This window comes from Bombus pascuorum, chromosome 7, assembly GCF_905332965.1.
Source record: "Bombus pascuorum chromosome 7, iyBomPasc1.1, whole genome shotgun sequence".
Classification (NCBI taxonomy): Eukaryota; Metazoa; Arthropoda; class Insecta; order Hymenoptera; family Apidae; genus Bombus; species Bombus pascuorum.
This window is the reverse complement of record NC_083494.1, coordinates 11061877-11076199: the sequence shown is the minus strand read 5'-3', so window position 1 is coordinate 11076199 and position 14323 is coordinate 11061877. Positions and strand designations below refer to the sequence as shown.

Genomic DNA, 14323 nt, shown 5'->3' with positions numbered 1-14323 from the left:
AAAGCATTTATTTCGAGACACCTTAATAAAAAAATTATAAGTATCTAGTTATAAAGAGTACTCCGTTATTGCTTATCGTTTATTCATTAAAATTGTACATTATATATTATTATTAGCTATAATTCTGTATTACAATTTTTTGTTTCATTAATAAATAATTTACATACTTAGTATTTAAAATAGTTTCTAAATTCATATCATCGAAATAACATTCTCGTTGCAGTTGATATTTCGATTCATGAATTTCATTATCGCATTCTATCATACTATCTTTTGTAGAGTAGTTATCATGGCTGTGCTCCTTTCGTTTCATGTAATAGAAACAAAGATTTAGAAACTTCGACTCTTCTCTATAAAAAGGATTATCATCATGGTAGAAAGGATTTTCAATAGCCGTGTTGCTATCAAAATACTTAATACTGTGTGTGAACAATTTTACGAAAAATAGATTCATATCGTTATCCGTAGGAAAATTTAATTTTTCGAGCATTACTTCGGATAATAGTCTTTGATATATAAGTTCAGCATGCCCTAAAGCATTATATTCAGTATTAATTGTCTGTAGAACATGCGCCCTTAAATTTTCCGCAATAATTTCGCGTATCTCTGCAATTTCATCTTTCAGCAGAATTAAACAGCAATGTAAAATACTTAATTTAGTTTTGCTTGTTAATTCTGCAAATCGATGAACTAAGAATTGCATAAGTTCAACTGCGATTCGTCTCATGTGTTCTTCTTCATGAACACTTAATTTGAGTGTATGGGACAGTACTTCGTCTATCATTGCCTCGTTTCGAGAAAAGATTATTAATATGCATTTTAAACTCCATAAATTAGAATATCTTACAGTTTCTAATTTTTCAATAAACGAAATTTCTACTATTTTCGTAATATCTAATTCATTTATATCTAATAGCGGCCAATGCTTCAAAGTTTTCAAAATGTAATTTATCATTGCATTTAAAAGTAGTTCATTACATCCGTATTCATTCAACAATACACGTTTGAGTACAATTTTCAAAATTGGGATACTATGTGACACGTGATTTAAGAAAGAAATACTTTGATCGATACAAGGGGAGTACAAAATTTTATGCAAAATATCAATATTAACGTTATTAGTACGGTTTATATAGTTAGCATATAACTTTGTAGAAAGGTCTACAAATTGGAAAAATCCTGGTTTTATTTTCTCGGAAGAAAGTAAAAATCTGTTTCCGTTAAAAATAAATATGTCTTCCTTAGATATCTCATCGGAAATAAATTCTTTTAGTTGTAAAAATAGCATTTCAATCATGTAACATATTTGTGAGCTACATTCTCCTTTCGACATATTACTCCAAATTCGTAATATTTTTCGAAATCTCAGCCATTCTGGAGATTTTTCTAATCCACGATCAGCGTATCGCTTAACATCCGAACACATATTTATACTTTCAATTTCAACGGATAATTTTTCTTTGAGAAATTTCATAGTTAAGAAATAACCATGGATTAAATTAACACTCTGGCACGAAGAAATATCGCATTTTAATTTCTGAAGCTCGAGTTGAATTTGTAAAAAGTCTGTTAATGCTGCATATGCTTTTGCAGCTAAGAATCTAACATAGAAAATAGGATTTCCAATCAGCATATAAAGTAAATATTTTACTTTTGATACATATTTTTGCGAGGAATAATCAATTAAGTTGCAAGCACTACATGAAAATTTCGAAAGGAGTATAAGAATATGAACAATATTCGAATGTAAATATAGAGCAGTAGAGAACCTTGTAAAGGTAAATGAAAACCTATGTAATTCTTTCATGGCATAGTCTGCAAGTAGTGGATAATGTGTAACAAAATGATTAATGGAATAACCATTTCCAAAATCTAAAGTATCCCCATAACTTTGGCCTATTAATCTTGGAACTATCGAACCAAATAATTGTAGACTTGCGTTTCTGATAGTCCATATTTCTGATTCCAAATATTTAAAACAAGTTAGTGAAATTCTTTCCATGTATGGAGTTAACTGTGCATTTATTTCTTTATCAGCTACTAAAGCCCGTAGAAAATATAAACGTCTTGCCCATGGAGAATCGTGTTGAAATTCTATGCTCTTCAAATTCTCATCAGAAACATCGTCCAACAGGTCTAATAATTTTTGTACTGCAAAATGCAAGAGAGGTCTATCTCGTCGATTATCGCTAACGACAATTCTATGAAACATAATTGATAATCCAGCACCTCTTCTGGTAATGTTTAAAGAATCCATAGAATTATTTTCTAATATACGCAATATATGTGTTTTTGGCAAATTAGAATACTTAGCTTCTTTGCACAAACATCTGAAATGACATAATCGCTAAATATTTAATTTTCCTATTATCCTATCAATATGAATTATACCTCGTTAATTTTCCAATTGCTGTACCAGCTGCTTCCACTACACCTTTGTGTCTACATCTGAGTAATACAGTAATGATAACATTTGCGGAACGTTTAACTGTATCGTCGGAATACATTAATGTACCTATTTCACAAGCTATTTCACAGGAGACCTACATAGAAAATATGCTTTATTATCTTACTTTTGTTTACAGAGATATATTTATTAAAATTAAACGATAAAGGTTAAAACTTTTACCTTTAAAGACATCCAAATGCAAGAGATGAGTACCTGATGTGCAGGAGTTAAACTTAAATCATCGAAATTGATGTTGTCTATCTTACTATTTTTAATAGCTTCGTTAATCGCTAATCCCATTTCTGCGAACGACGATGAATATTCTACAAATTAAGTTACAATTTCATCTATGGCAAGACATATTTTAGACTTCAATGAAATTGAATAAAATGTACCTGTATTTTTGGATTTTGAAGAAAATATATATAGAAAAAAATCTGTAGCATCTTCCAATAGATACAATATCTTTTCAATAAATTCTGAAGATATATTAGAACTTTCTTGACCATTTTGAAAAGCAATATTTAATAAAGCAGTCATCGCGCCATAAAATGGTTTATTTTGAACAATTGCCTTTAGTACATCTTCTTTCATTTGTATTAACTGATTCGTAGCTTCATTAAACAAGAAATCCGAATATTTCAACTGATCACTATAATCCATATGATCTTGTAAAATATTCAAAGGCAACCATTTTACTAAAATTGACATAAGAGCTGCACCACTTTCAATTTCATAGAATTTAGAAGAATTACAATTTTTCAATGCCGTGTGAAATAATATCTAAATCAATAATGTCCTTTTTTTTTTAAATGAAAAACCAACTGTCAAGAGAAAGATGAATAATTTCTTACCTGCTTTTCTACATGAGACAAAATATCTTTATTGAAATAATTAAGAATAATAGAAGCAGCTAATTGCTTGACATCAAGTGCAGAATCTAGTACAAGTCTTAATAAGATAAATAAACTTCTTCTGTTTGTGAATTTCCAGTTTCCAGTTATTATTAAATGTTTTTCCAGCAATGAAATGCACAAAACATTTTCGACATTGGACTTATTTGTGACAAAGCCATTGGTAAATGAAAGTATGGTTTTATATAAATTTAAGCCTAGAATTTTTCTTTGATAACAAGAACCAATTTCAAAACAATCCAAAAAGAATTCATGCAACCAATGTGTAATATAATACACATCTTGTATACTGTTTGAATTATTATCACACATTTTTAGAACGTTAGTATAAAATATTTTAAAATATTTGACAATCCCATCTCTCATGTACACTGTTGTACTATTTGCATTGTACCATAAAAAATGTTGTATTGTAAAAAACTGATCTCTATTTTCATTGTATAATCTAGTTATTTGATAACAATTTATGGCAAATCCATTCAATCTTATGATTTCTTTATTGTGATTTATATAACATTCTATCCCTGCTTGTTGTGGAAGATCAATGTGCATTTCACAAGCCAATTTTTGGAGATGTGAACGTAAAAAATGTTCTCTTATATCTGTGATTAAATTCCATAAATAAGGTAAAAGATTTCTGTATTTTTTAACAACTGGTTCAAGCCAATGTTTGTAGAGTAACTGAAGAGCATTATGATTTTCACTGAAATTAAATATCCATATTTTGACACTCGAATTTTCTATTATTTGTAAAAGTTTGGTAGTTTAACTTACTTGTCTGATGATTCCCAATGGTGAAAGAGGTAGTTCATTATATGTCCAAAGGCTTCTTTCCATTCATTTTCGCTTAATTTTTTTACAATAGCAAGATAAACTTTTGTACCAGCAGAACGCAAATAATATTTTGTTAAGCTAGTACATAAAGAAAATAAAAAGTCACGAGATGTAATAATTTTGATTTCGTCCAAAACTTCGCAAATTTCCGCAAGTATATCATATTTTAATTCGTTCTGCCAAGAAATTGTATTGACACAATGCTTAAACAAATACTCCAAATATCCATTATATTTGTTTTCCATGATTTTCAGGTACATGTTAAAAATAAGTGCTGAATTTTGCTTACTTATGTCATTGATAGCATTACACCAATTTGAAAAGATAATTGATTCAAGTCTCTGTTCTACTTCCGAATATGTACTCCAAAAAGTTGTGTTTATGGTTCGTTGCAACCACATATATAATATTTTGTATGCAAAATAAGAATGTTTAGTATATCTTACACAATGCTCGAATATAACATCGAAAATGAGAAAACAAATATCATTAGAATATATTTTACTGCAATTTACTTGTAAATACCCATAAGCGCAAATCAGTTTAAATAATCCGGATTCAACGGTATTATACTTTTTATTGAAGATGTATACTTCATTATGTTTAGAGCTCAAAAGATTTGTAAAAGTTTCTTTTAGAAATACTAAATTAGATTGCATTGACAGTAAAGCAAAAAATGTATGGGAAGCCAACAAGGTTCTCTCTCTTTTTATTTCTGTATTCGAAGCAAAAGCTCCTATAATATGTATATAAACTGGTTGCCATTGTTTTAAATGTTCATCATTCCAGGATTCTTTGTATGATGAAGCAAAGTTTATCAGTTTCTAAAAAGACAACAACAAAATTCTTTGTTTATGTAAAGTAATATAATAGACATTAATCATTTTAAATGAAATTGTAGATTAATAGAATCATAAAATACTAACTCTGAAAATAGCAGTGTCTTCTGCACATGTTTGTAACTCTTTGATTACATAATTCAATTCCATATTTTTTGTACACATTTTGTTATTGTAATTTAGTAACAGAAGATTCAATTTAATAATTATGTATATTATATATATTTTTGTACCCTAGTCATACGTGTTTGTATTTGTTGTTTGAAAATTAAAAACTGCTTTTGAAGTTTGTGCAGTTGCATCAGATTTGTCTGTTTTGTCTCCATCAAGGCCGCATGTCCTGCAATTAATATGTAATAATGACATTCTTTAAAATTTTGTTTTTTAAGCATAAAAAAATTAATAGAAAACATAATTAATGCCTGCAAAACCATAAAAAAACGTTTAAAAATTAAAAAATAATAAATTATTGGTTTAAATGTAAATAAGCATATCATCCAGCAGCCATAAAATTAGCCTCCATGTATAAAATAATTGAGAAAGAAAATATTATCTGCTTTTAATATAATGGATTAAGGATCATCATACAATATAAGAACACAATATTGTTACTTGCATCTGTTTTATTATAAGTAATAAAAATAAGAAAACTTAATTTGGAAACAATCTAATAGCTATTAGTTCAAATGTAATAAATTATAAATTACAATTGCTAAATTAGTTTTATATTTTATGTTGCATTTTGTTCTTCAGGAACATACCCCCCTTGTTCTAGCTGCTCTTTGAATTTCAAGTACTCTCGTTTACGATCAAAGTGTTTTACCTAGTAAAAAATGATAAACATGAAAATTTAATGAAAGAGAGACAGGCATTACACATAGGAAAATTATTTCCTTTACTGTTACTTATTGTAGTTACTTAATAAGTGAAAAACTTAATATTACAATTCTTCAATTATTATAATAAAGTACAAAATTTACCCATAGTGCAGGACAAAACTTTTCATATTGATCTCTAAATTTTTTACACTCTGTTTCTGTTTTACCATCATCAAGACACTTCCAATATTCATCTCTATGATTCCAACATTTTGCACGATCTTCTTTACTTGGAAAAGACATCCTAAAATAATCTTTGTATTACCAATTATATATTACACATTTATGCTTTCCTTTTTTAAATTAATATGCATTCCTTTCTTTTAGCTTTACAAACTTATTAAATAAATTTTTATGCATTTTTTAGTAAAAAAGAAATTATAATGTTCCAACTCAAAAGAATTAATTTGCACTTACCTATATTATATATTGTGGAACTGAAACCTTTTCGGAATTGAATAAATTTTCACTTACAAATTCAAGATGTGTTACAAATACTTATTTTTACAGAAATTAAAAATAAGAACCTTAAAATAAAACAAAATGATTACATAATCTTATAGCACTGTAGCGTAATTTATACACCAAAAATCATAAGGAAAAATTGAACTTTTTTATTTTTTAATTTAAAAATGACTTTCGGAGATATAATTTAGTGATCTAATTTTTTAATTTATTATATTGAATATCATCTGTGTTATAGGTTACTCAGGACAATAAATTCCATTTTATTAAATAATTTATAAAGTTTTTAATATTATAAAGGCATATATACATAAATAAAACAAGTAAATTGAAATTTGTATTTTTTATGTATTTTACCTTCATATAAATGATGATTACTTTATTTTTATGCTAATAGAGGAAAATAGAAACTAACCTGTTTATTAGTTTCCTTAAGATAAACCATGGAATATTACAACACAAGATTATATAAAATTTTGTTGTATCGAATTTACATTCGCTTTTTAAATTACAGTACATATAATCCTTATTTTTTTAATTTATTGTAAAACAGTATGAATATTCAACACAAATTAAGAGTCCTTGCAAGCATAATTTATTATTCTTAATGTGTACAGTCGAAAAATATTACTTTATCATCTAAGTTAGGATAAAAATGGAATTTTAATCCAATTATTTTACAAATAGAAAAGCACATGGGTATCCATATTTAATATTCCCACATGTACTTACTTACTAAATGGAAATGAAATCAGTGTTGCCAATATCCATATATTAATTTGTGATTTCTTTAGGAATGAGATTTATTTCTAGCTAAATTCGTATAAAAGTGGTAATACACTATCAATAAAAAATTTAGAAATCTATTAACGACATTGATACTGGAATGAATTAAATTGCCATATTTATATTGTTAACATATAGCTCTGTCATTCTTATTTTATTGTGTACTCACATACAAATACATGTATATTAATATTTAATAAGTAACAATTACAAATTTCAAGTTCACAATGCAACATTCAACTTAATATGTGAAGGATGAAGCATTCAACATTATTAATTCAAATATATTATATATCTCTTATAGTAGTAAAAACATGCCAAATTTCTTTATACAATGCCAAAAACAATTTCCTGTTTAAAATATTTCAATAATTAATAGTGTTAATTGCATCATCCTATGTATTTAAAAAGTAAAAGATAATATTTTCTATGTAAGATAAATTATAACTAAAACTATAACAAGGCATGTGAACAACATTCCACCAACTAGGACAAATCCATCCTGTCTTGCTCTCTGTTCTATTAGTCTCATTGTGGTTTGTGAAAGTCCTAATGTATTACCAATGTCTATTAATTTCCTATGAGCCCCTTTTAAAGTTATTCTTTGTGATCTCAAACTATCCAAAATACTACTACCACTTTGAAGGAGATCATCCATACCACTAACTGCATTTCTTAAACTATGATTGTGTTGTACATTATGATCTATCATAATATCAACATGATCATTTGTGGTAAATGTCCTAGACAGCAATGCTTCCCTTTCAGCTTCTTCTCTTTGCTTTCTAATCATTTTGTTGCGCCATGAATTTAAAGCAGCTGTGAGATGACGGCTGTCATATTTCAGTTGATCCACGCGCATTTTAGCATTCTGTCTTTGAGATATAGGGCCTTTACGGCATAATACATCTAATTTCTCGCAATTACTAAAATGTAAGAGCATGAAATTGTATATTATTATTTCATAATATTTTTATAAAATACATTTATACATACAAGCAAAATAAATGTATCTCTGAATTCTGTATAGATGTATGACTTCTTTGCATAAGTACTTACATAAAAAAATAAAAGTTGTTTTAAATAACTACCTGTTGATGAGGTTTATTTTTGATTCTATGTTATTTTCTATTTCTTTCACATCCAGGTTAGGCGTTTTTTTCTCAAGTTGTGAGAAAAGATGTTGTGTTTCTTGGACCAATTTGTTTGTTTGATGATATAGAGTTTCCATACTTAATAATAAATAGTTCCATTCGTATTTCGACAACTCGTATCCGACCGTGTGCGAAAGTTATGACGTGTACGTAGAAATACTACTGTCACTGTCAGATCATCAAATGGGATATCTGTAACAGTGGTTATCAAAATCTATTAGAGAATAACTTCCAATAACTTTTAGATAGAATAAAGATAACAAATCAAACTTCAAAAAGCAAATAAATGAAGAGGGCCAACTATGAGACAGGCCAAAGAGAAAACTCATTGTTAAGATACATTGCACATATAAATAAAGGAGCGAACCCTGGAAACCATGCTAATACTATACAAATCATTGATAAAATTGATAATAGAATACAGAATTAACATATACTTTCCAACAGGAAACCATTAAGCAAAAAAACAGAAAAAATATAAAATGCAGAATAGCCACGCGCTATAATATAACAACGCCAATCAACGTGATGAATGCGGAAGCAGGTATCATGGACATATAAAATAGAATCGAATTAGTAACAAGAAAGTACATCATTAAGAAAAAAACAGACTCCATAGAATAGAGATATAATGATAGAATGTGTGAGTGAGCTGAAAAAAAATATATGAATAGAAAGAGAATGCTGCATAGATGCCTTTATGCCCTTGCATAAAAAAGCATGCACATTGGTACTTCGTATGTCGTACAGTAAATATGAAAGTGTAAAACCGGTTGACGAGTGGCGTCAATGTGCGTGCCTCATTATACAAGCACAGACAGGCCCTCTATGCAGCATTCTCTTTCTATTCCTATATCACATCTACCTACACGGTAACATATGACTCGCACACGTTATCTTTATTCTATGGCAGATTCATATAGTGCGACACTAGGGAGAATAAAAGACATGGTAGATATCACCATTATAGACACCCACACAAGAAATGATTATACAATAAAAATCTTTAAAAAATAAACCCGCTCATGGTGACTTTTTAATTTATGAAGTCATGAAATAACTATAAAATTTTCTTTTTTTTTAAATCAAAAATAAAACAATTCTTGTCTGCTTGAATGAAACGGAAACTACTGACATCTTTAGGTTTAAATCGTATATAAGACATTTTTGTAAGTCAATGAAATTTATGTTGGTAAATATAATTAAAAGATTAATTAATCTATTGGATGTGTAATTTTTATTGCATAATAGAGTTTACACAACTTTTTTTAATTTACAGTGAGTTACTTATGACCATGATATATATTGGTTGAGAGTGACAACCAAATTGTGTTTGTCGCATGTAATACCTTCTAAAAGGAAATCTATCGCTCTTACAAATGGATATCGGTGAATTATTATCGTACAAAGTACGTTTGTAAAACAGTATTATTTATGATACGGAAATTTGTATTATCTAAAATTTTGATGTTAACCTAAGTACACACAGTACATACAAGTTATTTTTATTTGCTATTCTGTATTCATTTCGTATAGCCACCAAATACACCAAAACGACCAATAGCAGGAGAAGAAGATGATGAAGATGAGTGGGAAAATGCTAAGAAACCTAAAAGAGTAATTAAAACTCCATATCATGCACGTCAAAGGCAACAGAGAGAAATCGAAGTGACTCCAGTTAGAAGCAATGAACCTCCTACACCTATCAGAGCTGCTTTACCTTCACCAGCAAATGATGTTGTTGAACCACAGCTGACAGAGAAAGAAAAGCAAGATATTTTAAAATACGTAGAAACTGAGGCTCCAGAAATAGAGGCGTTAGATGAAGCAACACTAAAGAGAATGGTTCTTCTATTTGAAAAAAGAGCTCTTAGGAACCAAGAAATGAGAGTAAAATTCCCTGATCAACCAGAAAAGTATATCATTTTCTAACATTATGCATGAAAGACCAAACTTAAAATATAAGATTGAAATTATATTTTAAAATTTAATAGATTTATGGAATCAGAAGTAGAACTGCATGAAACTCTTCAAGAACTTCATGTCGTTGCAACAAATCCAGATCTATATCCTTTAATGGTGGAATTAGGTGCTGTACCTTCACTGCTTGAATTATTATCTCATGAGAATACAGATATAGCAGTTGGTGTAGTGGACCTTTTGCAAGAATTAACAGATGTAGATATTTTACATGAAAGCCAAGAAGGTGCTGATACATTGATTGATGCTTTATTAGAACAACAAGTTTGTGCTCTTCTTGTACAAAACTTAGAGAGACTGGATGAATCAGTAAAGGAAGAAAGTGATGGAGTTTATAATACTTTAGGTAATTATTATTTTAAGTTGGTGAATACTGTACTTTGAAATTAAAGTAAATATTACGGTACATTTTTTTCAGCTATTTTTGAGAATCTTTTAGAGTTTAGGCCAGAACTGTGTGGAGATGCAGGGAAACAAGGATTAATGCAATGGCTCCTAAGGAGAATCAAAGCAAAAACACCATTTGATGCTAATAAGCTTTATGCTAGTGAACTTTTATCTATTCTTTTGCAAAACACACCAGAGAATAGGTTACTTCTTGGTGAACTTGATGGAATTGATGTGTTATTACAACAATTAGCGGTAATATTATTTATATTTTCCCTTTTTCTATATATTTTTTGTATTCTTTTTTTATATTTTACTTATTTTTATACTTTTCATACATTTTTATGTGCTTTTAAAATAATTTCCATTAATTTTAGTATTACAAAAGACACGATCCTCAAACAGCTGAGGAGCAAGAAATGATGGAAAATTTATTCAATGTATTGTGTTCAAGTTTAATGGCAACTGTAAACAGAGATAGGTTTTTAAGGGGAGAAGGACTGCAACTTATGAATTTAATGTTGCGAGAAAAAAAAATGTCTAGGAATGGTTCTCTTAAAGTAAGTAGCAGGTCAAAATTTATATTGAATTTGTTTCTTAATATCGATAAACAACAATGTTATATTCTAGGTATTAGATCATGCAATGAATGGCCCAGATGGAAAAGATAATTGTAGTAAATTTGTTGATATTCTCGGATTGAGAACAATATTTCCTTTATTCATGAAAACACCAACAAAAAATCGGAAGAGAATGCTTACAGCGGAAGAACACGAAGGTAACTAAACCATGAGAGATTTTCCCTAATTACGTTTGTCTACGATATTTTCACGAATAATTATTGTTGTAGAACATGTAGTATCAATTATAGCAAGTATGCTGAGGAATTGCAAAGGCCAACAACGTCAAAGATTGTTGAGCAAATTTACGGAAAATGATTACGAGAAAGTGGATCGATTGATGGAGCTCCATTTCAAATATCTTGAAAAAGTGGAGGAAGTTGAAAAAAATACAAAGGTTAGTAAAAAGATATAAATTTTGAAGATATTTTATTTGATAATATATTCAATGATATAGGAAGATGAAGATGAAGAAGAATCGTACCTGAGAAGATTAGATGGTGGATTGTTTATTTTACAATTAGTAGATTATGTATTATTAGAGGCGTGTACCGGTTGTCCACCAGCAGTTAAGCAACGAGTAACGCGAATTTTAGCTCAAAGAAGAGCATCTTTAAAGACTATAAGGCATATCATGCGAGGTATGTTTTTTATTATAATATTTCAGTACTATTTTATTTGCTTTTAATTTAATTATTTTGTTTAGAATACGCGGGAAATCTTGGTGATGCTGGAGATTCGGAATGGAGAGAAGCAGAGCAACAACATATATTGCAATTAATCGATAAATTTTGATGTATACTTTTTAATGAAAGAGTTAAAAACTTTAAGCTTTTTGCCTTTTTGTAAATTTTTTCCAGAAGTAGCAACCCTATGGATATATATTACATGTGTAAAATATATTATTAGAAATATTCATTTTTATATGCAAAGATTAAAAGAAGCGTTTGTAAAAAATTAAACGAGTGTCATATATTTTATCGCAGTTTTATTTTGTGTACAAGTAAGTTGTGAAGCAAGCGCTATATCAAATTATATGACGATTAATCGATAAATTTATTGTTTTAATTCATATTAAGCAACATGATTGATAATACTATGTTGTACGATAGCGCGTAAAGCTTTGTACTCAAAATTTATAATTGATTTTAGTTCTCCGAAGAATTTTTTCACCCATTGATGAAATATTTCGTAACGATATCATAGATGCACGTTAATAAAATGGGTGAAAATAAAGCAGTGATCACAAGTCGTTATTGTTTGTATCATGTCAGTTTTGAGCAAGATAATCCCAAGTTTAATCGATGTTGTCCATCCATACGAATCAGAAGATACCGTTTATAACTTTCAAAATTACTACGGCGAAATTCTATTATCGGGCTGTTTATGGAGGAGCTGCTATCGTAGAAAAAAATTTGGTTTTTACGAAAAATTCATTGTTGACAGTGGCTGTGTGAAATACTTTCATCGATTCAACGATCGTGACGACGTATTTCATTGTCAGAAATACTTTTCCTATTTCGAGTTCATCATTTGTCAAGTAAGTACAATATTTTACTTAAATTTCACAAAATTAAAAATGACGGGTCAATAACCCGGTGTATACAATACGAACATCACAACTACAAATGATACATATATCTATCACGTAATTGTACTTCGTACTTGACACTCTGTGGCAAGCCCATATTTATGATAAAATTTAACATTTATTTCGTGAAATTTATAATTAAATGTAATAAAAAAAGAATGCGCGCGTTTTCTCTCGGACTCACCGTAACCATGGTGACCCACGTGGACGCATGCGCTTTCAATTGGTACGCTTAATCGTAGTACCGTGTCTTCTGAGTTCTATATCAATTATAGTCGTACATGCACCTATTAAGACTGAAAAGAGACGTTTAATTAATCGAATTTAACGTTTACTATCAATCACATGTTCAGAATCTACAGTGTTCACACATGGTATTCTAGCTGTCTGTTTCGAACGTGCTGCCAAATAGATATGTGTTATGATATGTATAAGTGGGAAGGAGGGGGTCAATGTTCGGTGAACGATCGATCGCGATTGGTTTAGCCGCCCAGCTCTCTACCAATCGGAGCGCGTGCTGCGCCCTAACATGAAAGTTTGCTGCACGAGACAGGCCAGTTTGCTGTTGCAAGCTTCAGAGGTGCGGTTGTTGGTTGTGTAAGCCGGTTCGCGGTGTTTTCGCTGTTCTTAATTTTCACGTTTTACAATTCACCGCATAAAGTTGAAGACACTTGTCGCAGACATGCCGAGGAAAAACGATGTCCGTGCGTGATGCGAGTGGTAAATTTTGTGCACCCATTTGTGTTGCAATTACGACCGACTGAATTTGAAGAAAACTGTTACGAGAAAGTGTCAATTCTTCTGAAGAAACAACCACGGTATGTCACCTGTCAATTTCATCCCTTGTTTTACTATTAATTCGTGCATGTTATTGATTGGTATCGTGCTCTGGATCGGAGCGTGCGTACGTGCGTGTACCAGCATATTTACGAACACGTATTGTGATTTAGAAATTCAAAATTATTTTATGAATGGTTTTTCAATATTTATATGACACTCGATGTTTAGAAAATATTGCTACACACCGTTCATCATGGCATAAGTATGTACAGTTTACTTCATCTTTACATTTTCTTGTTGACCGTATACGTATATGCGTATTCTTTTACCTAGCATACATATCAAAAAAAAGTTCATAGAAATTAGCATTAACGACTAGTGCCATTTATAAAATCGTCGCATATTTATAATTAGCTATCATCCGGTATATTATAAATTAAGCTTCGGTATTATGAGATTTTACGACGCAATCAACCAGACAGTCGATTGAACCATGTTAATATTCCATCGAACAACATTATCATACACTCATCTCTGGTGCTAACTTGTTCCTCGCATCGCATTCCTAAAATAAACGCTTTTTACGGTGTCGTTAAAATTCGTAGTATGTAGTTTCTGTAGCATGGTTGAAAACGAAGTTTTCGTT

At 29.7% G+C, this 14323-nt stretch overlaps 4 protein-coding genes across 5 annotated transcripts in view; 2 read left to right on the top strand and 2 right to left on the bottom strand.

Annotated features, from left to right (window-relative positions):
• Positions 1–65: 65 nt before the first annotated feature.
• LOC132909352 (uncharacterized) lies at positions 66–6872 on the bottom strand. Its single transcript, XM_060964136.1, has 8 exons — positions 6795–6872; positions 5124–5376; positions 4138–5021; positions 3304–4066; positions 2845–3232; positions 2630–2772; positions 2392–2543; positions 66–2330 (listed from the first exon to the last, which is right to left on the bottom strand). Exons 2-8 carry the CDS (start codon positions 5199–5201, stop codon positions 113–115), a joined length of 4626 nt encoding a protein of 1541 aa, XP_060820119.1. The 5' UTR covers positions 5202–5376; positions 6795–6872; the 3' UTR covers positions 66–112.
• A 411-nt stretch (positions 6873–7283) lies between these two features.
• On the bottom strand, positions 7284–8588 carry LOC132909383 (Golgi SNAP receptor complex member 2). The gene is made up of 2 exons (XM_060964186.1): positions 8257–8588; positions 7284–8091 (listed from the first exon to the last, which is right to left on the bottom strand). The coding sequence occupies exons 1-2, from the start codon at positions 8394–8396 to the stop codon at positions 7593–7595; spliced, it is 639 nt and encodes a 212-aa protein (XP_060820169.1). The 5' UTR covers positions 8397–8588; the 3' UTR covers positions 7284–7592.
• Positions 8589–9149: 561 nt separating this feature from the next.
• On the top strand, positions 9150–12268 carry LOC132909366 (beta-catenin-like protein 1). Its single transcript, XM_060964165.1, has 10 exons — positions 9150–9511; positions 9599–9728; positions 9856–10235; positions 10314–10645; positions 10718–10941; positions 11064–11246; positions 11317–11464; positions 11537–11703; positions 11764–11947; positions 12013–12268. Exons 2-10 carry the CDS (start codon positions 9699–9701, stop codon positions 12099–12101), a joined length of 1737 nt encoding a protein of 578 aa, XP_060820148.1. The 5' UTR covers positions 9150–9511; positions 9599–9698; the 3' UTR covers positions 12102–12268.
• A 1165-nt stretch (positions 12269–13433) lies between these two features.
• LOC132909354 (uncharacterized) overlaps positions 13434–14323 on the top strand; it is a 38704-nt gene continuing 37814 nt past the window's right edge. For both annotated transcript variants that reach the window (XM_060964137.1, XM_060964140.1), the window contains exon 1: positions 13434–13715. The gene's annotated coding sequence lies outside the window, so the exon portion shown is untranslated. The remainder of the gene's footprint in view (positions 13716–14323) is intronic.